Source organism: Herpailurus yagouaroundi, unplaced genomic scaffold (genome assembly GCF_014898765.1).
Source record: "Herpailurus yagouaroundi ecotype Mexico unplaced genomic scaffold, PumYag 198, whole genome shotgun sequence".
NCBI classification, from domain to species: domain Eukaryota; kingdom Metazoa; phylum Chordata; class Mammalia; order Carnivora; family Felidae; genus Herpailurus; species Herpailurus yagouaroundi.
Window position 1 is genome coordinate 1476019 of NW_024412429.1, and position 25154 is coordinate 1501172.

At 53.9% G+C, this 25154-nt stretch overlaps 1 protein-coding gene across 1 annotated transcript in view; it reads right to left on the bottom strand.

The window, feature by feature from the left end:
- SMOC2 (SPARC related modular calcium binding 2) overlaps window positions 1–25154 on the bottom strand; it is a 122598-nt gene that overhangs the window by 10588 nt on the left and 86856 nt on the right. The window contains exon 11 of the mRNA XM_040449244.1: window positions 302–398. Within this exon, the coding sequence (XP_040305178.1) occupies window positions 302–398 (97 nt within the window). The remainder of the gene's footprint in view (window positions 1–301; window positions 399–25154) is intronic.

Below are 25154 nucleotides of genomic sequence, written 5' to 3' on the forward strand. Positions count from 1 at the left end.
AGGGTCCCCTCTCTGTCCCCATGGGCCCCGCAGGGTCCCCTCTCCGTCACCATGAGCCCTGCAGGGTCCCCTCTCTGTCCCCGTGAGTCCCGCAGGGTCCCCTCTCCGTCACCGTGAGCCCCACAGGGTCCCCTGTCTATCCCCGTGGGCCCCACAGGGTCCCCACTCCGTGACCATGAGCCCCGCAGGGTCCTCCTATGCTGACCATGCCTCTGATGCCTCACGGCTGCACCAGCTTCTAGCCGGCGATCACCAAGGCTCCTCGGACCCTCACTGACCCTCCTCGGACCCTGCCACGTACCTGCCGGAGGAGGGGTCGGACACGGCATGCACCATGTCCGTGGACAGCGCGTCCAGAATGCTCGTCAGAAACTCATTCTTTTTGGCACCCGGACAACCTAAAAAAACAAAGTCAGCATCTTTTTTTTTTTTGCTCGTATTTCACAGAACCCACAGAATAGAAGAGATCTTTCCCTGTGATGAAAAGAAATGTTTATGTCTTGGAAATCAGTATGTCGGGGTACCTTAGTATCAGTGAGCTCATGTGAACACATGGCAACACATATATTGACGTGGGGTCCTGATTTTCGTGAATGATGGCATCTGACACTTACCAAGTCGCCCACGGGACTCAGAGATCGTAGGCACTGATATCCACAGCGGCAGTCCCGGGCGGCACCCCTACTGGCCAACACTATGTACGAATTCCTGGTGCCTGCGGGCATCGGGAAACGTGCGAGGTCCCTGCTGGAGACGGATGTGGCCGGACGCCTGTCCCGGTGGGCCTGGGGGACCCCACAGGCGCAGAGTGGCTGGCTTACGGGCAGCTCGGCTTCCCTCAATCTATTAACCCGCAAGGCACCGCCTAGCGGCAGCCCCCTTCTCCACCCTCACACCACTTGCAGCTCCCCGGCCCCCGCACCTGCCGCACTCCACCCCATGCTGTTCCGGGACAAGGACAAGAGCCGGGCCAGGTGCGTCCTTTCCGGGCTCTGGAGAGGTCAGAAGACTCGGCCTGGGTCGGACGGTGGTTCAGTGAGACGGCCGGTGAGCCATTCAAAGACCAACATGTTATGCGGTTAAACACACTCTGGTTTTCCTTTTGACACTTGAGTTGTGGTTATTATTATGCAAGTATGTGTTGGCTGCCTACAGCAGGCATCCATTCAGGCCTGTCTGCGCTTCGTTAAGTACACGTATCAGAGAAAAGATGTGAGTCCTCACGGGGGGGAGGGGGGGAGGTTAACAGTGAAAACCAGCGGTGTTATTCCCCTTTGATAGAACCAAAAAACTAGATCCTACTCCATAGGGAAAACACACACCATTGAGAGAATGTTCCTTCTCAAGAAAACATCATGATCTGCTTAGCTCTTCCCTCCGGGGGCTGCCGGTGAGTTGCACGTGGTTCGGAAACCCAGGGAGCCTCCCGCAGCCCCCACGCTCCAGCTGGGAGGACAGGGGCCTCGATGGGGGTGGTTAGGAAGAGAGAGAGACAGAGCATGAGTGGAGGAGGAACAGAGAGAGAGGGAGACACAGAATCCGAAGCGGGGTCCAGGCCCTGAGCTGTCAGCACAGAGCCCGAGACGGGGCTCGAACCCATAAACCGTGAGGTCACGACCTGAGCCGAAGTCGGACACTCAACCGACCCAGCCCCTTTGTAAACTTCATTTTAAATAAAGAAAATAAGAAATGCATTCATCTCACAAAGACAAAGCCACCAGACCTGCAAAACTGTCCTCAAGCACACTGGGTCCCACGCCGTGCACACGCGCTCTGGGTGAGGCTAGCTGGACCTCACACACACACACACACACACACACACACACACACACACGGTCTGCCTGCAGATAGGAGGTCCTGCTCACGCTGCTGCCCTTCCTCCACAGACACTGTTGAGCCCCCGTGAAGGCGAAGGCGCTGGGCCTGGTGGCCGCAATCACCTACAGGAGCGAGCGTCCCGAGTCCCCGCCTCAGCCGACAGGACCACAGAGTCCTGATTTACCCCAGACTCTGGGAGCACGCGGCCACCACTCCGAGGGTAACAGCTAATGAGACAGGAATGGGGGTGCCACTCGCCATCAGTGGGGAAGTGGGTTTCACCGCGACGAGGGCTCGGGGAGCACAGTCCCACGATCCCCACGAGTCGGGGCACGGGCAGGACCGCAGGTCACTTAGACTGAGGGGTGGAGGTGGGGAGGCCCCGGAGAAAGCAGCCGGCCTGGGTTTGTGGTATCTGCGCGGCGTCTATCGCAGTGTTCGGGGGCTGCTTCTGAGAGGACTCCCCCCAGGAGCAGAGCGGAGACCCCCCCCCGTCCTAGTCACCCTGGGATGAGGGTTGCCACTGGGTGATGGGGACTGCTGCTCAAAGCCAGTTCTGAGACAAAGCAAATGAAAACGCAAAATGAGAAGAAATCAGAAAAAATTCAGAACCCACCGAGCAGATTTTCCTTGCGTGGAAGTGACAGAGGTACAGAATGGAAATGTCACCATGAAGTGGACCAGATCTTGGAAATACACGAAAGCAGCAACGGGCCTGACACAGAAGCAAGGCGCCCCCAGACCTCGGGGGCTTCTGCTGGGAAGACGGGTGGTCTCTCCGGGGACAGGGCGCCGTGACCCGGACAGACACGCACACTCCTCGGGGACAGAGCCACTGGTCGGAAGCAGACAGGCCAGGGTGGCAGTGAGGGCCGAGACCTTCTCAGGGGCCTGCAGACTGCTTGCGGGGCCAGGGCGGCGGGGAGCCCTGGGGGGCCACGTGCTGACAGGACGGCCACTCCTGGCCGGGCCCTTGCTCCTTGGCTCGCCTCCTGCTCACCCTGCACGGTGGCCCCTGGGGCGGCTAGACGGCTGCCCTAGACCTTGTGTTGTTTAAACCACAGCCTGCAGGCTCCGCGACGGGACACAAAGTCACACGGGGACAGCTGTCCGCGCGAGTGAGCTCTCCCGCGGAGCGCAGGGGCGGCCCCGCAGGGAGCAGGCAGGGCGAGCGTCCTGCTGTCCGCAGGCACACAGCTAACAGCCACTTAGAGAAACATCGCAGGGAGAGGAAACCAGACTGCCCTTTTCAAAGCTGGAACAGAATGACTGCAGCAATTTGTTTATGAGTCTGCGGCCAAACAAAGCCTACAGCTTAGCCTGACGATGCTGTGGATCCTGTGTCTATCTGCAGAATCCAAGTAAAGCCCTCGGGGCTCAGTGTGATTTCCGTGAAGACACTTGAGCACTAATCCTGCTTTGGGGCCACAGGGCCGTGCCCCAGGCTCCAGTGCAGCCGCGGACGGGCCCAGCCAGCCGCCCCGTCTGCCGCACGCACTGGGGGTCTCGGAGCCTGGTTTACACGGGGACACTTGAAAAACCATTTCATTTGTTGACTCTTAAGGTGAAAGCATTCTTCGCTTTCCATGAAATGTCCTTCTTTTAAAAAATAGGAGCTTTTCGTATAGATAGTGCTGCTATAAGCATGGGGGTGCGTGTGTCCCTTCGAAACAGCACACCTGTATCCCTTGGATACGTGCCTAGTCGTGCCATGGCTGGGTCGCAGGGTAGCTCTACTTTTAGTTTTTTGAGGAACCTCCATACTGTTTTCCAGAGCGGCTGCACCCGTGTGCATTCCCAGCAACAATGCACGAGGGTTCTCGTTTCTCCGCATCCTCATCAACACCTGCTGTTTCCTGAGTTGTTCGTGTTAGCCATTCTGACAAGCACCCCCAAGTTTATAGCAGCACTATCGACAATACCCAAAGTATGGAAAGAGCCCAAAGGTCCATGGATGGATGAACGGGTAAAGAAAATGTGGTGTGTGTGTGTGTATATATACATATATACACACACACACACACACACATACATATATACATATATATGTACACACACACACACACACACACACACACACACACAACGGAGTATTACTCAGCAATCAAAATAATGAAATCTTACCATTTGCAACTACGTGGATGGAACTGGAGGGTATTCTGCTAAGTGAAATTAGTCAGAGAAAGACAAAAATCATTTGACTTCACTCATATCAGGACTTTAAGACACAGAACAGACGAACACAAGGGAAGGGAAGCAAAAATAATATAAAAACAGGGAGGGGGACAAAACAGAAGAGACTCATAAATATGGAGAACAAACTGAGGGTTGCTGGAGGGGGGGGTGGGCTAAATGGGGAAGGGCATTAAGGAACCTACTGTTGCAATCACTGTTGTACTATATGTTCATTTGGATGTAAATTCAAAATATAAAATTTGGGGCACCTGGGTGGCTCGGTCGGTTAAGCGTCCGACTTCGGCTCAGGTCATGTTCTTGCAGTGGGTGTGTTCAAGCCCCGCGTCGGGCTCTGTGCTGACAGCTCAGAGCCCGGAGCCTATTTTAGATTCTGTGTCTCCCTCTCTCTCTGCCCCTTCTCTGCTCATGCTCTGTCTCTCTCTATCTCAAAAATAAATAAAAACATTAAAATAAATAAAAAATAAAATAAATAAAAAATAAAAACAAGAAATAAAGTTGCTCTGATATTGTTTAAAACACAGACTCTGGCAAAGCAAAGAAGGAAACATCGCACACGCGGATGCTCGTACAGAGCAGAGACGCTTGGAAAACTGTGGCCCTGGGCTGCTGTGAGGGAAGGAGGGCAGCAAGACAGGGAGGACCCCCCAAGGCTTGCGGGGCCCCAGGGGCCACTGGAAGAAGCTTGGACTTTACCTGCAGGGAAACCAGCCTTCGGGGGGTTTATAGGATGACACAATCCGACTTACGGTCTTCAAGTGTCCCATGTGCACTGTGGGGGCCCAGGGCGCCGGGCTTTGCCTGTGGTCCAGGGAGGAGCTCAGGGGGGCATCAGGGAGGACGCGGTACTCTGGGGGGCCTGGCCTGGGTTAAATGAGCCTCAGTCTACACAGCAAGTATGCAGAGAACGTCCTTTGCAGGACACGGGCTTAGGTTCAGTCCTGAAAGCCCATCTGTCCTACAGAAGGACTCAAGGCTCTGTCCTGCGGCCACAGCAGGAAGTGAGGGTACAACCCGGCCCTGGGTCTGAGCACTGTGCCGAGACAAGGCGTGAGGCACAAGTCGCCTGCCACCGAGAAGCACCTCCTCATTAAGACTTTTGCAAGGCCCAGGCCTACTCACCATTGTTCAGTCCACACTGGAGGCCACGAGCAAGGGCCTACCCGCAAACACAGCCTTCGGGGGAGAGCACGAAGCTTTCCAATCTTTTAAATTTTTTTAATTTATAATTTTTTTTACACTTACTTATTTTTTGAGAGATAGAGAGAGACAGAGAACAAGTTGGAGAGGGGCAGAGAGAGCGGGAGACATGGAATCAAAAGCAGGCTCTGGGCTCTGAGCTGTCAGCACAGAGCCCAGTGTGGGGCTTGAGCTCACGAATTGCGAGATCATGACCTAAGCTGAAGTCGGATGATCAACCGACTGAGCCACGCAGGTGCCTCAAGTTTATTTAAATTTAAAGACAGAGAGAGAGAGAGAGAGAGAGACAGAGACAGAGACAGAGTGTGAGTAGGGGAGGAGCAGAGAGAGAGGGAGACACGGAATCCGAAACAGCCTCCAGGCTCCGGGCTGTCAGCACAGAGCCCGACGCGGGGCTCGAACTCACAAACCATGAGATTGTGACCTGAGCCGAAGTCGGATGCTTAACAGACTGGCCACCCAGCCACCCACGAAGCTTTCCAATCTTAAGATGAAAACAAAATCTTGACTTTTACGTACTGACTCTAGTTTTTCTATCTTCTCTGTACTTATTTTATATATTTATTTTCATATTTCCGTATTCCCAACATTTTCTCATTATTCTAAACAAAGAGTTTCACAGGCTGGCGACTGTGCTCTGATTAGTTACCATGACGTGTGCTGGAAATCGGCACTGGGCCAGCGCCTGTGGGACTCGAGGATCAGAGTCTCTGAGCCCAAGCAGGGCAGAGGCAGAGACAGAAGGAGACAGAGGATCCGAAGAAGGTTCCCGGCTCTGAGCTGTCAGCACAGAGCCCGACACGGGGCTCGAACCCACGAACCGTGAGATCGTGACCTGAGCCGAAGTCAGAGGCTTAGCCCACTGAGCCCTGCAGCGCCCCTAGAGAAAACTTTCTTAAACCACTAGCTCATTTATTTCTACTTCCAATAGTTTGCTCCTCGTTATTGCCTCTTTCATATCCTGTGTGAGGAAGTAAAGAAAGAACACAAGCCTTAAGCACGAGACAGACCGCCCGTATGTGTAAAAACTGTGAGCCTGTGCAAGTCCATCCTTGACTGTCACAAAAACTAAGCTTCCAATCTATGAAGTGCTTGTAAATCGCATTATATAGCACCAACGACCTTGATGTGATTGCAAAGAGCCATCACTAAACTCCTCACCAGAAAAGAGCGGGGAAGTGTTTCCTGGCACCGTAAGGTTGGGTGAAGACAACTTCTGTCACCTTCTTCATCGCTAACCAGCACGTGGCAGCCGTGTGGAGCGGGTGCCATGAGGGGCGCCGGTGCAGGCAGGAGGGGGGCCGCCGCGGGGCAGGCTCGCGGCGGGTGCAACCACCTGACTCGGCCCTTCTCGCGGCTTCCTGGCACGGGACGCGGTCCTGTGAGATAGCAGCGGCAGGGTCAGGGGCTTCCTGACTCGGAAACGAGCAACACAGATGTGCCCAGGTGGCAGCCTTCACCCTCTGTCCCCAGCCCTTCTGACATGTTGGGAGCGCCTAATCCCTGCATCCCGCTCCGCTTGAAACACCCACGCTGCTCTCCCGACCTTGAGCTACTGTCTGGAACGGCCTGGAGTTTGGAAGCCTCTCCAAAACACGGCCACTGAATCTGTGCTTGGCCAAGAACAGCTAACCCGGACAGCAGGACACACGGCCGATGGAGGTCCCCCCGTCCCGTTGTCCCCGTCGTGCACACAGACACAAATACCCGCTTCGTGCCTTGCAGGATCGGGCACGGGGGCCGTGCTTCCTGCACGTTACGTCTCCCAGCGAGACACTCTACGTCGCTGAATATTCGTCCTGCCCTTTAAGTTCTGCATCACCGGACCACGGACCACAGAGGGAGCCTTGTAAAGCTCCAGAGATCTCTGACCAGCCCCGTGGCACCTGAGGGACGCGGCTCTCACCACTGACATAGAGGGGGCTCAGCGAGCTGTCGCTGAGGGCCGGAGGGGCAGCCCCCACTCTCCAGGGGCCAGGCTGTCTGCTCTGCAGCCGCAGGCATTCACCCTGCACTTGGTGGCATCGGGCCTTCACCGCAAGTCACTGAAGCAGGGCCCGTGCTGCCAGGGGACGTCCGAGACGCGGGAAGCCACGGCTCCCCGCAGTCAAATATCGCAGAGCCCGTTCTGTAAAACCACAATAAAGTCATGCTGAAATCATGCTCGTAAACCGACTAAAAGCCACACGCATTCTTTAAAGAGGCGAGGGAAACCAGAAGTGAGGCCGACCGCGTGCCTGGAACTCAAGCAGAGGCTCCAGACAGCCCAGCCCCGGCCGGCCCGGCTCTGACACGCTGTGCAGGACACTCTCCAAAGCACCCGGGGCGCCCACACCCCTGCCCGGCGCTGCCCCAGAAACCGAGCCCTCGGGGAAGCGGCCGTAGCGGCCAGAGCGTCGACGCTGGGTCAGCAGCTGCCCTCTCTTCCAGAACGGGGTGTCCCCCGACAGACAGCCGAGGGGTGGGCAAGGGTGGGAGCACGCCGAGACCCCTGCCCGCCCCTAGGTCCCCGACACCCTCGGGAGAACGTCCTCGTAGCCACGGCCGTCGGCGAGCCAATGTCGTCACAGTGCGCTCGGGCCGCGGGTCTCCACTCCGTGCGCGGAGCCTGGGGCTGAGCCCACTTACAGACACGGCGTCAGCCCGTCCCACGAGAACCACGGCCACCTTCCCCCTGCGCCAATGAGCACGGTGCACCACACTGCTGGGCGGGGGCAGCGCCGGGCTCCTGAGTCCCGGGCCCGACCTCAGAGCCCACGGCTGTGACCACGGAAAAGGCTCCCCCATGGGGACGACACGACGGGGCCTCTGCTCTGGGGACGGGCTCCACGCCTCGGCCGTTGCCGCTTCCCCGCAAGGTCCCCGCCCTCCCCGCGCCTCCCGCACGGAGCCCGGCTTCCCGCTCACCTCCACGGCGAGTGCCGTGCACCGTGTTCCGTGTTGTGACAGCCTCAGCACTTTCTCCCGTCCGGCTGATTCTGCAATTACTGTTGAATGGATCCCATCTGGCTGTTCACTTTCATTAACGGAGGTCGAGTCCATGCAGACGAGGGCCACGTGTCTACCTTCTCGCAGCCCAGTCTACACCTCAGAGCGGCTGTGCGCTGGCCGCTCGGCCGGGGACCTCCTTCTCTGGCTTCACTTTCCTGCCATTTCTGAGATGTAGGCTTTGTCCCCAGGAACGAAGACATGGGGGGACCAAACCCTCTGGCGCATGTCTAACGTGGTTTCTGAAGTTTTCAAATGTCAACAGATTCCGTACACGTTCTCTCCTCCATGTCCACGTGACGGACAGAACACAGCAAGGGCCCCAAAGTCCATTTCCCATGTCACCTTCTCCCTCTTATTCCCCCAGGAGAGCCGACACACAAGGAAAAACTATCCAAAGGAGACAAATGGCATGACCGTGATTTATGTTCTCTGAAGAGCCCGACGGGATCAGCCTGGTTGCTCACGAGAATGCTCAGAAGACCGTGCGAACGCCTCACGGTTCGGAGCGGCCTCCGTTCCAAGGGGAAGATGGCACTCAATGCTTCAGGATTCACCTGGAGCCACTTTTTCTCACTTTGAGCAAAGACAAGATGACCTCTCCTCAGGTGACAGAGGTCAGCGACTTGCACCTTTGGGGTCAAGGTGTTAAGTCAAAGGACTAGGGTCAAGGTCAAGTGAGTTCTGCAGGGGCCATGAGACCTGCCTTCAGCTCTCTCATTTTCAAAAACACCCTTGCGATGGCACGAACGGAGAAGGACACTCATGCTGAGTGAAACTTGGAAATAGCACGAAAGTGCGGATGGGTTGTAACAGGCTACATAGGAGACTTTTAAAAATCATGACTCAAAATTATCATGGGGTCCAGACACTGAGCCAACCCCAAGTAAGGTGGAAGGCTCGCGGTGTGTCTGTGCAGGTACAGGCTGGACGGCACCGTATAAGCCAGGGATCACGGACTCTAAACGCTGAGCTAAAGACCCATGGCCACCCAATCTTATCCACCAGCTGGCATGGAAAAGCCTTCAGTCTGGCAGGGCACGGAGGAAGGGGACAAGACACGAGATGTCACTTCTATACTTGGCTTTTGGTTTTGTACTTAAGTTTTTTTTTTTTTTTTTTTTTTCTTTTTAGAAAGAGAGTGAGAGTGTGTGCACGAGCTGGGGAGGGACAGAGAGAGAGGGAGAGAATCCCATGCAGGCTCCACACCGTCAGCACAGAGCCCGATGCGGGGCTCCATCCCATGACTCTGGGATCATAACCTGAGCCAAAACCGAGAGTCAGACGCTCAACCGACTGAGCCACCCAGGCGCCCCTGGTTTTGGACTTTTAAAAACAGTATTTCACAAATAAATTGACAAGGAGAGAAAAGTTACTGATGTCTGGCACTTACACTGTGAAAAATCTGTTCCGGTTTGTATGGCTAAAAGTTGGCAGAAACTGACCTAATTAAGGAGCTGCTGGCTGTCGGAATGAACTATCAATACGGGATATCACTTCTCGTATGCCTGAGTTAAGTCATTAACTATTAACCAACTCACCCAACCGTTAATCAGCTAGGTGTCACAAAGCCTCCCGTCATTTCAAGAACTCCTATGAAGGTGTCTGAAGATTCTGGAGGGTCTGTTTTAGTGCATATTTAGGAAGCGTCAAGTCTGGAGATGCTAAGAGGGGCACGGTGTTCGTGAATGATTTTTATGATTCACATTGATCTCCTAAGACTGTGTTTGCGAGCCAAGGTCTATTTTGGTAGCTGGAGAGAGGCTCTGTCCTTCTCCTGGTCTGCCGTCCCACCGACCCTGCCAGCAGTTATGAGCCTGGCTCGCGAGGCTGTGGCTCCAGCACAGGATTTCTGGTAAATGGCAGAATCTTTGAAGAAAAGATTACACACACGCTTCTCCCTTGGAGCCACAATCAATGACTGTAACTGGAAATCCTATCTTCCTTAGAAAACAGCCTAACAGTACGATGGGATAGGAAAACAAAAACAAAGAAACCACATCACTTTCTGTCTTCCTTGAATATAAGTTCTTCCCAAACACATGCTTTAGGTGTATTAATTGTGAACCCGTAATTTATACTTGTTCCTGGCTGCTCCCGGAGCTCACCCCCACCCCTGAGCAGGGTCCATTCTCTGCCTACTCAGTCCTGCCCCTTTTTAGTAAAGTAGCTCAGGGGCGCCTGGGTGGCTCAGTAGGTTAAGCATCCAACTCCTGATCTTGGCTCAGGTCAAGATCTCATGAAAGATCTCCTGGGATCCAGCCCCGCGTCGGGCTCTGTGCGGACAGCGCGGAGCCTCCTTAGGATTCTCTCTCCCTCTCTCTCCGCCTCTCTCTCAAAATAAATAAATGAACTTTAAAAGAAAGTAGCTCAAAGCTCACCTTCTTCAGGAACACTTACTGCCTAGTTCAGCAAGCATGAACTGCCTTCTCCTCTGTATTCCCAATGCCTGTAGCAGCCATATGCCCACTGGGACTGCTCCCACCGGGACCATGCCCACCGAGACCACGCCCGCTGGGACCATGCCCACCAAGACGATGCCCGCCGGGACCACGCCCACTGGAAACCAGACCCTTCGTGCAGCTCATCCCCGGAGCTTCACGAGTGGGTTTTGCTGTGACAGCTCTGTGTTGAGTTTAGGAAATCAAGCCATGTGTGTTTGGATTCTTTCTACTGTACAACCTGTGAGAAGGTGGGGCTCTTGAAGGAAACACCCGAGCTGGAGACGAGAAAGACGCTCCCCCAACAAGTCGTTTATCCATATGCCTGATCTGGAGGTCCTGAGCAGTGAGGTTTCAGGGCAGACCAACCACAGGCGTGGCCTGGTCTCACATGCTTCCCAAAAGTTGACCACACCAAGTCACCTGCCACTTTCAAGCGAATGACTGAGCTTTGACGAGCCGCGTGGGTTAGCTTCATGACCACTGGAAACACCTACACTTCAGCAGGGCTTTAAAAACGGCCATATGGACGAGGTGAGCCCAGCATCCTCCTATGGAAAGAGCCTAAATGTCCCCCAACCGATGAATGGATAAAAAAATTGTGGCTTATATACACAATGGAATACTACATGGCAATGAGAAAGAATGAAATCTGGCCTTTTGTCGCCACGTGGATGCAACCGGAGAGTGTTATGCTAAGTGAAATAAGTCATACAGAGAAAGATAGATACCATATGTTTTCACTCTTACGTGGATCCTGAGAAACTTAACAGAAGACCATGGGGGAGGGGAAGGGGAAAAAAAAAGTTAGAGAGGCAGGGAGCCAAACCATAAGAGACTCTTAAAAACTGAGAATAAACTGAGGGTTGATGGGGGGTGGGAGGGAGGGGAAGGTGGGTGATGGGAATTGAGGAAGGCACCTCTTAGGAGGAGCACTGGGTGTTGTATGGGAACCAATCTGACAATAAATTTCATATTAAAAAGAAAACGACCATATGGAGCCATGGAACGATGACAGGCATTACACGTGGCACGTTAAATACACGGGAACGGCTCCTCCCTGCACCCACCAGCCTGTCCAGCTGCCCACCGAGCAGAGCGTCTGTTTAATAAAAGGTCTGAGCAATCATTTCCACCTCCTGAAGACTCTCGGGGTCCCCAGGGCTGCCGCACAGACAGTGACATGCCCTGCAGGGTCCTTCTTGCGGAAACTCGGGCTGAATGACTTGTGTATCGTAAACCCAGATGGATCGGAATTTCCCAGATGACAAACAGCGATTTAGTTAACGCCTGGGAAACGCGCACTCAGGGAGCCCGTTGACACGTGTGACGACCCCGGGCCCAGAACCCAGAGCCTTCTGGTGAGCAGAGGCCCTGAGAGTCCTGTGTCAGAAGGGACCCTAGGGCTTCTCCAGGCCCCCGTCCCCCCTTGGTTTTTACACGGGAAAATGAAGAGCAGACAGAGGGAGCATGTCAGAGAACAGGGTGCACCCCACCTGACATCCGGGGCATGCAGCACCAGGCATGTAGGACGGGGACACCTGCTCTCAGCAGGTGCAGACACTGCCGCCCCCCGAGGCTGAGGGCAGTGCCCTCGTGACCCGCACACACCTCGCTGATGGGCCTGCTTCCCACCCGCATCCCAGCCGCCCCGGGTCGGGAAGCTGGCGCTGCCCCTCCGAGCGGTCTCTGCGGGACAGGACGAGTGCCCTGGATGAATGCCCTCCCCACCGGGCACTCCGCGTGTGCACGAGGGCGGCTCCAGGGAGCCACGTGCAGAGCTCGGAAGGCAGTTACGAAGGGCAGGACGAGGCCAGGGTGACCCCGCTGAGGACCCAACCTGTGGCTTGGGGAGCTGACCACGAACCCCCTGGAAACCCTACCAACTTCACAAGCACAGGCGAGGGGGTGAGGACTGACGGACGGGAATGCGGGACAGCATCATTCATTACTGGACCGCACCTCTAGTGTCACGTTTTCAGACGGAGGCCGTTTCTCCAAATCACACGCTCTGCTCCTGTCTTTAAATTTTTTTTTTCAACGTTTATTTATTTTTGGGACAGAGAGAGACAGAGCATGAACAGGGGAGGGGCAGAGAGAGAGGGAGACACAGAATCGGAAACAGGCTCCAGGCTCTGAGCCATCAGCCCAGAGCCCGACGCGGGGCTCGAACTCACAGACCGCGAGATCGTGACCTGGCTGAAGTTGGACGCTCAACCGACTGCACCACCCAGGCGCCCCTCTGCTCCTTTCTTAATACTGAAAGCAGCTTCCTGTTTATTATCTACTACAGATTTTCCGGAGGCTGGGGCCGTAGGCGGCCACATGGAGAAACAAATCGTTTCGTTTTGGAATGAAATGCTTTCACTCGATGTTTCAATGCGTATTTTTTGCCGGGTTATGTTAATTTAAGGCAGAAATATCGCCCACAATCCAATATTTTTATTTGAGAGGTAGCCACAGATGGCTAATGGTTCTCCCCGGAGGGTAACTGGATTTTATCGCTCTGTTTCCAAGAACTGTTGCAGGCGCTTTGTTTCCTCAATATGATGGTGACAGAGCTTGAACGGGCCGTGTGCACACTCACCTCATGGCCACGCGGGACGCCCCTCGGGTGGCAGTTAATCACAGCCACACGTCCACCACGGTGGCGCCCGCTGGACACCCACGGCTGCCCTCCCCTCGGGCCAGGACCACGGCCCGAGACCCAGAGCCTCCCGCGAGGCCTCACGGCGACACAGCAACCCATCGGCCTGGGAAATCCTCACCTGACTCCTTGCTTAGATGTGACGCCACCGCACAACGAGCAGAATCGCCCGATCCTACGCTTTGCATTAAGAAACACGTTTCCCTCATCAACATTATGCCCACGATTGTAGTAACACCAAGCACGTTGGGTGAAAGCTCTTTCTTAGGACTCCAGGGCCACGTCAGTCTGTACCCTTTGCATCTCTCCTCTTGTAAAATGTAATAAAATCAGGAGATGAAGGCTACAGATTTTACAGGACAGCACAGATGAGAAGTGGTTTGGGATCTGTGTGTTTACGTAAGCACGGATTTACTACCGAACTCCCCAGGATGCCACAGCTTGCCAGACTACACGCACCGCATCGCGGTAAGATTCAAGTGTAAATGAATGAGAAAGAAGTCAACACAGAGACCAAGAGTCATGGTAAAGAAGGATGGCAGAAAGTAGACTTAGGCCGATACAAGAAGGCACACTTGGGTGGATGGAGCCACGCGTTTGAAGGAAGGTCCCCCCGAAAGGAAACACAGCATAAACCAGACCATAGGGAGATACAAGGCCACTTGCTGAGTCTGAAACGAGAGAAATGCTTCCTGTGCCTCACGTAAGGGCCCTGTGGTGACGACGGCCGGATACTCGCCGAAGTCCTGACGAAGAACACGGCTTCCAAGGGCTACTTTCACGAGGCACGCCCGCTGCGGGCCGCAGCAGGGCCGGAAGCTGAGAAGCTCTTCTCACGGCACGGACAATCACCTCACCACTCGCCCGAAGTCCCCGCGCGAGAAGATCAAAATAGTGTGGATTTCTTCCGTGCACATTGTCTGTTTTCTCAGGGTCTGAGAAACTGAGCTCCTCCAGATGCTGGGGGCCTGGATTCCATCTCCTCTCCGAAGTTGGTTAAATGAGGAACTGTTTGCTTTGAGAATCACATCAGTTAGGAGTCTGGCCATAACACACGCTGGCTAGAGGAACGTTCTTTACCTACAGAAGTCGCAAGTCAAGATTCTCCTCACAAAGCAGTCTGGGGCCACTCAAGACCACGGACCTCAGTGATCAAGGTCCTGAGTTTCCGGAGCCAGATTCCCAGCCTGCAAGAGGCTGGGAGCTGGCATAGCCACTACTGTGAGTCCCAGTACAGGTGCTGATTCTGGGGACCCCCTCAGACAGGTAGGTCGTGAAACACGTTTAGGTAACACGATGAGTGTGGTTGTCACCTAAGTTTGCTGACTATACACAAGCAAGTGGTAATGCTTACTTTCAGAATGACTAACCTACAGCCCTTCTTTGTGGGCGGTAATTAGAGAGTAGGGACCATTGCCTTTTATGGCCCCGAACGGTGCAGACTGCAGTAGAATGCCGTAGCCAGCAAAGACGGAACCCAAGTGGCCACAGGCACGTTTGTGGAAATGTTATGGCCAAGTCCTATTAACCGTGTCTATTCTCATTCTTTAATAGAATGTACATAAAAATGCAGCTGTGTCCCAGACGTCCCTGAACCACATCGGGTAATCCGAGCCGTGCCTGCAGAAACCTCTCACACATGGCCAATTATTTCTAAAGAGGGGAAAAGCAGCGGCTATGTAAGAGCCCAGAGGTTCTGAGTCCTTCGCTGGAGCCCGAGCCGCAGCGGCCTCACACCCGGGGCGCACACGGCAAGCCCAGCACCAAGCCCCTGAGCACGGCTGGTTGCCGACGTGGCCGGGCCGCGGCGGGGCCGGGCGGGCTGTGCCAGGCGGACGACGGCTGGCCTCCCCGATGCTGGAGGGGAGTCTTCCCTCTGGAACTTGGACTTCTTCTCCTAACCAGCGTCAGGGACACAGCTCTTTAATGCGACACATACGCACATCTCGTCTCTGGTAGGCCCGTCGGAGCGATTTCTCCAATTACCAAAGTCACAGCCTCGATTTTTAGCGTTCTCAGCGAGGCAGCTCTTGTCTTAACAACGCCTGCAGGACATGAAAGCCAGATCATGTCTTCACTCCAGCGCCCAAGAAGGTGTGTGACAAGCTGTTAAAAGTGTAAACAAAGAATTCACTTCCTCCTGCAAGGGCTCCTTGCCTTCCATGCTGACAAAACCCAGGGCTCGTGTGTCTGCGCTCTCTGGGCCCACAAGCTGGCTCCCCTGACGGATTGACAAGGAGCCCCGGGCACCCTGTCCCTCGGAGACGCCAGGGGAGCCTGGCGGGCGGGCCACACCCATCTGCCTCAGGGCCAGGGGCCACGGGGGATGCAGATCTCAGCCCACCTTTGCTGTGTCCACCCTCTCACACTCACAAAGGAAAAGGAAGCTTTCCGGGAGGTGGTACATGAAACCAGGTGGCAAACTTACGGCCAGCCAGTCGCTTCCTGTGTTTGAGCCTGCGCTCCGCATCATCATTCAGCAAAGAAGAAAGAACGTGAAAATCATAGCCACAGAAGCCAATGCCATCGTGAGAGGAAACTAAGAGCCTGATAACACGGACAAAAGCCGGACTTTCAGTCCAAGAGGCACCCCACACTGGCTGTGGGACCTCGTGCAGGCCACACGACCGCTCTGGACCTTAAGGTCCTCACCTCAGAGCAGTGCCCGGACGGGCTGCTGTCCAGGCCAACGTCCTCTCTAGCATCCTGTAATCTCCGTTGGCTGGAAACCTGAACAGGCAGAAGGGAAGCTGGGTCTCTGGGCCCATCACTTGCCACGACCAGCCTTCCAAGAATGTGTGCGTCACGAGCCAGAGCTAGGGCAGGATCCCAGCTCTCTTGGGGATGCTTAGCAACCTCAGTGGCTGCGAGGCCCGGGGTATCTCGCTACCCCTAGAAGCAAACCCTACGCAAGGGTCCCGGGGAAGAGAGGTAGGAGAACACGCAGAGACACCTGTGTTAACTTTGGTAAGCGGAGCCTCATTCCAACGGGGCACAGGTGGTGTTGGCCGTGGTGGCGGTGACAGCAGTCGGGGGGGCGATGGTGGCGTGTGTGTGTTCCATGGCATGGAGCGATAATTACATTATCATTTATTTTGGTTCCTTCAGTCATAAGCCACAGAAGGCGTTCAACAGGACCCACCTTACAACCAGTGTCATGTTATAAAGAATTCTGTTCCAGTAAAATCCCCGTGAGCGTGCGTGCCCGTGTGTGCAGGCACGCACACGTGGATCCCTGATGGCTTCCGCACGAGCCCGGAGAGGCAGCTCGCTGCACCACCGTGGTGAGGCCTGAACTATACCGACCTGGGACGTTTCAGGTCAACATACGCATCCGCAGCGCAAAGCGACCTGTCCTCATGGACGGCTCTAAAGACTGGCCGAGCGGACACACGCAAAGCTTCTGCACTCACACCTTCCGCGTCCCCAGTCAACGCTCACCAGCACGAACGCCAGCGTGGTTCTTGGTGCTATCGTGCTTTTTAGTCTTGGGCACCTCTGACTCACCATCCACAGCCCTGTCAGTGATGCCTTTTAATAAAAAATTCATTGGACAAAACCCGTCCAGGAGACCGTCCAAATTCCTTAATGGGACCTGATTTGAATCCTGCCAAACCTCAGGCTTGTTTTCTCCTTTTAGAGGATCACATGGCAACCTCAGTTTGCTTCACAAATGCAGCTTCTCTGGCTTCACGTATTTAAGGAATTTCTATAGGAATGCCTCAGACGGCACCACCAGCAGATAATGAAAGGGATCACTGGATCCCTAGTCCTTTATGTAAAACTTGAGCAAAGTCACTGACCAGACACAGGAGCTATGAAAATTAAACCCTTGTCTGTCGAGAGGGCTCCTGAAAAGATCACTCTTCCCCGTGTTCATGAGGCCGGCTGTCGGGACGGTCATTCTTGCACTCACCCTGAGCGGTTCCTGCTTTCTGGAACTGTCCTGTGCTCAGAGGTGAGGGAAGCACTCTCACGAGTCCTGGCATAAGAGCCCTCCCTGACTTCTCTCTCTTTCTTTTTAAATTTACTTATTTTGACGGAGAGCAGGAAAGAGAGCACACATGAGCAGGGGAGGGGCAGACAGAGAGAGAGAGAGAGAGAGAGAGAGAGAGAGAGAATCCCAAGCAGGCTCCATGCTGTCAGTGAAGAGCCCAACAAGGGGCTCGATCCCATGAACTGTGAGATCAGACCTGAGCCGAAATCAAGAGTCAGTCACTTAACTGACTGAGCCACCCAGTACCCCTCAGCTGCTCCTTTGTGAAGGAAACTCTGTGTAGACGTGTTGACATCAGAAACAATGCCATAAAGTAGAAAGGACTTTGAATTAATGGTGGGAAGAGAAGGGCTGTTCGACCCTTTGTCGGCTCCCTTGACACAAGGCAATCGCTTCACTTCCGTTGCGTTTAGATGTCAAAGGGCCAATCAGAAACCATGCAGAAGTAGACTCCAGGACTGGTGCATTCTGGGAAGATAGTATGTGCCAGAAGAGTTGGTTCATCTCACAACAAAGAATGATGTCAACAAACGACACACTGTGACAAGAAGAAAAAGGGAGGGTCACAAGGAATTGAGACGTGCATAGGTGTCCATTTGTCTTTCTGACACCTGCTGGATTCCTTCCTTTGCTTCAAAAATAATTTCTTCATTACAGAAATTACAAAGACATGACTCCTAGTCCTTTGCATTTGAATAGACAAATTCACCCCATATAAATAAAAAGTGGTGTGTAAAGTGTTAAATAAACTATTGACTTCGACTGGACTTTTCAGAGCATATTAAATGATGCTACCAAAAATGCTATTTCATAGCAGATGATGCATGTTTCTCAGGAGATTAAAAAAAAAAAAATCAGACATCTAGAACTTCTTGAATTTAAGGACTCTACATCGATCGGTCAGATCCCAAGAAGTCGGACTCTGAACACACAGATGCCTCAGATTCCCCTCTGGAAACAGGACATTACGCACTTCCAATAAGGTACCTAATTTAATAAGCAAAAGCACAGAGAAAAGATGGAATGAGAGCACAAAGCTCTAAAGTAGTCTGCAGGAAATCACTCGCGAAAAATCTATCCCAGGCACGTCCGAAAGTTACCTGAAAACCAAGGAACGGCCCACTTATCCTTTTCTGTCAGAGGCAGAAACCACTGACTTTTCTGAAAAACTGTTCTTGATCTGACAAGTCAGGAGAGAGCGAAGAATAAAATTAAATCATCCTGTCAGGCAGAATATTCTAGAAGTTTCCATGGCCTGCTGTTCTTCATTATAAAGCAGGTTCTGAACGTTTCCTCCCCTCGTTGGCCATCTGGGAGCGTCCCAGCAGCCTGACAAGGAGCTTATGAATCTGGGCGCTGCGCTCTCGCTTTGTCCACTGAAATTCCTAAAGAATTAAGTTATCGGGAAGAACCGAAGTCCATTTCTACTGTCAGCTGTGCCGTTTCCATGAGTCGGGCCTGCGTGCTCGAAGTAAAGCCCAGTGCTCTGGCCAATGTCCAGCTGTGATCATTGCATTTTGCCTGTGTGTACTCCCTTGGGAATTTCGGGGGGGAGCAGTGACGTTTCACCGCGACTCCCCAGCACCACGCGGCGGCCGGGGAGTCCTCACTCCAGCAGCGCCACCTGGGGCGTGGGAGAAATGCTCCTGACACTGGCACAAACCCTGGAGAAGAGCTTTTCTAAAACGTTTATTGGCTTTTGAGAGAGGGCACGCGTGAGCGGGGGAGGGGCAGAGAGAGAGGGAGAGGGTCCGAATCGGGCTCTCCTCGCAGAACCCGGTTCGGGGCTCGGACTCACGAACCGTGAGATTATGACCTGAGCCGAAGCTGGACGCTTAACCGAAGGAGTCACCCAGGCGCCCCTGGAGAAGAGCTTTTAACGATACCGTGACATTTTCAGACATAAAGGTGGGATTTCATCCTGCGCCAACCTCCACTTCCTTAGCCTTTCTAACTTTTTATCGCGTTGCTCTCTTGTTTAAGAGCATCCTTGCCGGGGTCATAAACTGCAACCTTCGCTCCCGCCCCGGAGGACAGAAGCGGGTCTTAAGTGCCTGGCCATCCCCCAGCCTCCGGCACCGGGCCATCGGCACGAGAGCCACGCACAGATATTGGCTCACAAACTGGCCAAGAAAGGACTTCTCAGGGGTAACGAGAGGGCACAACAGTTTCAGCGTTCTGACCCATTCTGGGTTCAGAAACAAGAGGGCCAGGAGGGGAAGTGAGACAGTAGAGAAAGAGTCAGGAAAGGGCTGGGAGCAAGGGCGGGAGGTCCCAGCAGCCCTCGACCCCGGGCCCGCCTGCAGCCCCTCGGGACACGAGGCCGGTAGGTGCAGAGGTCGGGGTGTCTCGGAGGGGGCGCCGGGGCCGGTGCTGGGGGCTGGCATTTACCACAGAAGGCCTAGGGACACAGAACACGCAGGACTGCAATAAAGAGCCCTCCCTCTGCGGCAGATGCCAAGTTCCACAAGGGAAGAAGCGTGAGTCCAGACGCTGGCCGGGAGGCGCACGGACCCCTCAGACCCTTCGCTCCGGGGCGCCACGCCCGTGCCGTTTACTGTGGCAAATTGTTTAAATGAGTCTGCATTACAGCAGCACTTCCATCGGACTCTGGCAGAATGTCACCAAACCCGGCTCAGCTCTGAGGGAAGCCGAAGTTAAGGAAAGCGAGTTGCAGGCCAGTTAAAAGCGAATTTGTTGTTTTCGAGCATACGCCATACTTGGAAGGTGTTCCGAGCGGTTATTTTGGACAAAACTGCTTATCACGGAATAACAGTTGTTTAATGACGACTTTAACTTACTGAATGGTGTTTGAGAACAGTCTGTCCTCTTGAGTTCTCTAAACTGTCTCTGAAGCATCGCTTTACCCCCCCAGTCGGTCTGGCACGTGCTTCTTCACGGTCAGTGCGGCTCTAACCCCCACTCCCTCTCTCCCCCGCAGAACCGTGACTTCCAAAGCAACGGAGGCCAAGCCAAGGAGGAGCTAGCACACTAACGCCACGGACAACACTCCCTACTGTCCCAGAGTCTGTTTAATCGGCCCTTTCGATGAAAACCGAGACTTCGCGAATGACTCCGGGTGCCTGACACCCGAGCTGCCCGTGTTGGCCTGAGCCGTGCCCTGAGAGCTCCTGCGGCCTCAGGCGAGGTGCTCAAACACCGGGTTCTCCGCTGTTTCCGCCAATGCCTGGATATTGACGAAGATACTTACCGTGCTGTTACACCGGGAAACAAGAGACCAGCTTAGAAGCTGTGAATTTTAGAAATTAAAAACTTTAAAAAAAAAAAAAAAAAAGGAGGCGACCTTTTTAACCATGGGTCACCGTGATTCCAGTTCAGGAACCCTGTTTACCAGCGTCGGTTTTGGGGGGGAGGGCTGTGGGTCATGTGACACTTCGGGGTTCCTACCGCCTTCTCGGCCACACACGACCCTCGTGTGCCCACGGTGACAGCCCCACGTCCGGGGTGCGGGGCGCGGACTGTCCCCAGTCCCTTCCGCTGCCCGGTGCGCGTGCCCCGGTCCCAGCCTGCGTTCCCGCGTCCACGTCCCACTGGCTCGTCCACTGCTACCACTCGCGGCCCGGCTCCGTCTCCTCGTGACCGGACGCCAGACGAACCGACGTGTTCCCACACATCACACCCGGCTAACCCGAAAACCGTGGGGCCTCGTATTCAAAACGCGCGAGGAAGCTCACAATGGTGCCGGCAGATGGTTACCCGGGCCGCCCCCAGGAAGCTGGCCCTGCTGCTGATAAAATCCCTGCCCAGATACTTACGTCCGAGGCAGACAGGGTAGTGAAACCTGTCCGCTCTCTTGGACAAGAAATAGACGGGGGGTTAACGGTACCCAGATCTCAGATCATCCTATCTCTGCTGGACCGCATTCACCGGGCAGCCAGGACGGGGTGGCTGCATCACTTGTAGACTTTGAGACACAGGTGCCTTCTTTTCTGGAGCCGACTGAATCCTGGGGTACAGGGTTCTCGGGAAGATGAGGTGTTGGCTTCGATGGGCCTCACCTCCGCGACACGTATGCGGCTTTGAATCCGTCTGGAAGCAGGGGACCCTACACCCAGTGGCAACACAGGGCGGGCCTGTGCTTTCCTAGACCCCGCAGCTGCAGGTGCCGACGAGGGAGGGGGCCACCTGGGGACCTGGCCAGGGAAGAGCTGAGATCAGCTGGTGACAGGTGACAGGATCCGAGGCTGAAATTGGGGAGGTGTCCAAGTAGCTGTGAGGCTCCGGGCAAGAGTGAACATCGCTTCTAACCAATTAGTCACAAATATCCATCTGAGAGGATACGAAAGAAATGGGCTCTTCACTTTCCTGCATTTTTAGTAGCTCTTTTTAAAAATGTTTTATTTATTTTTGAGAGAGACAGAGGGTGAGCTGGGGAGGGGCAGAGAGAGAGGGAGACACAGAATCCGAAGCAGGCTCCGGGCTCCAAGCTGCCAGCACAGAGTCCGACGCGGGGCTCGAACTCACGAACCGTGAGATCATGACTTGAGCGGAAGTTGGACGCTTAACCGACCAAGCCAACCAGGCGCGCCTGCATTTTTAAACTACGTTTTCATCCAAATATTATCGCAAACTAGATTTCTCAACTCTCTTTCAGGCACAAGAAGCTCCTCTTTATATTCGGTGACTCAGGCAAGGAACCGCCTTAACACTCTTTCTCAGTTGGTTCAGTACCGAAGCATTAATACTCGGAAACAGCGTCCGACTTTCTTGTAAGTAACTGAAAGTTTCCAGTCGACCTTTAGGATTCCTTCCTCTGCGTGTTAAGACCAAAAAACAAAACAAAACAAAAAAAACCTTTGCTTCTTTAACTTGGCCTTAATTTGTTCTTATTTTACTGTGAATGAGTAATTCCCACAATTTTCCAGCAAACCTCCTCCAGTTTATCTTCATTCTCTTAAAAATGGAGAAAAATATCAACTGAACTAAATACATATTCTAATAAAAATCTCACCAGGAACAAGGCGCCTGGTGGCTCAGTTGGGGGAGCATCTGACTTTGGCTCAGGTCATGATCTCGCGGCTCGTGAGTTCGGGCCCCGCGTCGGGCTCTGTGCTGACGGCTCAGACCCTGGGGCCTGCTTCGGATTCTGTGTCTCCCTCTCTCTCTGCCCCTCACCCACTTGTATTCTGTCTCTGTCTCTCTCAAAAATAAACATTAAAAAAATAAAAAATACAAAATAAAAAATCTCACCAGGAACCCCGCCAAGTGCAGCACAGTTACGACTTTTCAGTCCTGGCTCCGTGTATGTCTTCTGCACCTCCAGGACCCCACCAGCTTGTCTCCTAGGAAACGGGGTGCAGGCACCCCACTTTCTCAAGTTTGCCACACACCGCCTCGCCTTTAGGAAAGGCCTACCTTAGAAGCCGTGTTCACTGACCAAAGGCGGTCTGAAGACGGTGGGATGAAAACAAGGCGAAAAGTGCCCGTAGCCCCGCGTCGGTCCGCAGCGAGCCGGCACACGGGCGGCGGGCACCGGGCACCCCCTTTCCCGGAACCACATCAGCATCGCCACCTCCAGCCCCCAGAGCCCAGGACCGTGTCTGGGCGCATCGGGGCATCGTCTCCGTGTATGTTGTGCGTCTGTTAGCAAGCTGTGTCCCGAGGTCCCAGAAAGCCCTGAGGCAGGTAGGTTTTGGGCTCTGGGAATGCTCAAGAACTCTTCTGTATAAATTTACAGTAATGGCCTCTTCACTTTCCCCATTTCGACTTACGGAAGGTTTCACCAGAACGCTCTGCTCTCGTGGAGCACGGGTCCTGCGCTGGATACAAGTCCCACTCACCGTGCGTTCCTTGTGTTTGCGGGGCTCCCGGGGCCTTGCGTTGAGTCCCTGAAACCCCTCCCCGAGGAGGAGCTGGCGTCTCAGGGTGTCCCTGCAGACGCCGTGTCTTGACTATCAGACGTTCTCAACCAGGGGACCCCAATGCCCTTGGCCCCCCTTGTCCTGGGATTGCTGTCCCCCCAAGTCTTTAGGACGGGAAATACGTGTGTGATTTTAACTGGGTTTTTACTCCGCATCTTTCCCCAGTAAACCTGGACTTAATGGCCCATCTCTCTGTCACGCATCCTACGAAATGCAATTTGCGTCTAAAGGCTCGGTAATCTTACTCACTTGCAAGTTTAAGTTGGTATTTAAACCGTCAAGATCATTAGTCAAAACTTAAAATAAAGTAGCTCAGGTCTTTCTCCCAAGCACTGCTACTCAGTCTCCTGTCACATCCAGAAACCCAGACCCAAACCCCGACCCCGAGTTCACAAGCACCCACGGTTACTGTGATGCCATCAGAGAGCTCGGCACAGGACGCACTGTGTCCTCGAAATCCTCTCCCCACTCAGCGCACCTGCTCTCACCTCCACCCCCTCTACCCTGGCCCCCGTTAGCAGGCAGCTGGCGGGAAGCCTCTCGGCGCCGCGGCTGACCGGGGACGGCGCCGGGAAGACTGAGCCGCCGAGGGCACAGAGCACGCGTGTCGCGGCCCCGAGGTGGCCGCGTCTGCAGGGACACGGGGCCGCCCATCTCAAATGAAACGCTTTGTTCCGAGCCCAGCTGCAGTTTAGCAGACTCGTGGCTATGAATTGGGTACGTGATCTGACATGAAAATCAGAGATGTTGACGTTTCCAATGGGTGAGATATTGACATCTGGTATTCTCTTCGAAAGGGCCTTGAAGGTCACACACAGAGCCCCCTTTGGAAGAAAGGTAAATTCTGGAGTTTTCCAGGTGCTGCATTTAGGGTCCAGTGACCCTTTTGTTCAGTGGGAGTTCAACTGCCACACGGCGCCGTGTTCGCGTCGGACCCCATGGTTCCGTGCTCGCCACGGAAGGTCACCAACGCTACCGTCTTACGACCTACCCCTGTGCTGTGCCCAGTGACTTACCGCTTTTGCAACTGTTTCCACCCTCTTAATCCCGTCGTCTGCTTCGCCCATCCCCCCACCCACGTCTGCTCCGGCCACCACCAGATTGTTCTCTGTGCTCAAGAGGCTGGGTTTTTGTTTGTCTCTTCTTTTCTTTGTTTCACGTCTTAAATTCCACATATGAGTGAAATCATATGGCAATCGTTGTTCTCTGTCTGACTTACTTCACTTAACATCATAAATATATAAAGAACTTCTGTGAATCAACACCAGAAAAACAAATAATCTGATTAAAAACAGGCAAAGAACCTGAACAGACATTTTTCCAAAGAAGGCAAACGGCCGACAGACGCATGAAAAGAATCTCGAGTGCTGGTGAGGACGAGGAGAAAAGGGACCCGCGTGCACTGTTGGTGGGAACGCAGACTGGCGCAGCCCCGTGGGAAACAGTACAGAGGCTCCTCAGAGAGGTACAAACAGGGCCACCGTGCGACCCGGCAGCCGCACCAGTAGGTGTTTACCCAAAGAAAATGAAAACACTAAATCGCTAATTTGAAAAGATGTGCCCTTAGGGTTATTACCACATTATTTACAACAGGCAAGACGTGGAAGCAGCCCACGTGTCCGTCCAGACAGGAGCGGGGAGGATGTGGTGTGTGCGCACGCACACACACACGGACACACACATACACACACATATACACACGTAGACACTCAGACACATGTACACACACATACACACACATACACACATATACATTCACACACATATACACTCACACATATATACACATACACACATATACACTCAGACACACATACACATACATACACACATATATACACACACGGACACACATACACACATATACATACATACACATATACACTCACACACACACATACACACATGTATACACTCAGACACACATACACACGTACACATACATACACACATATACACACATACAAGCACACACATACACACATACA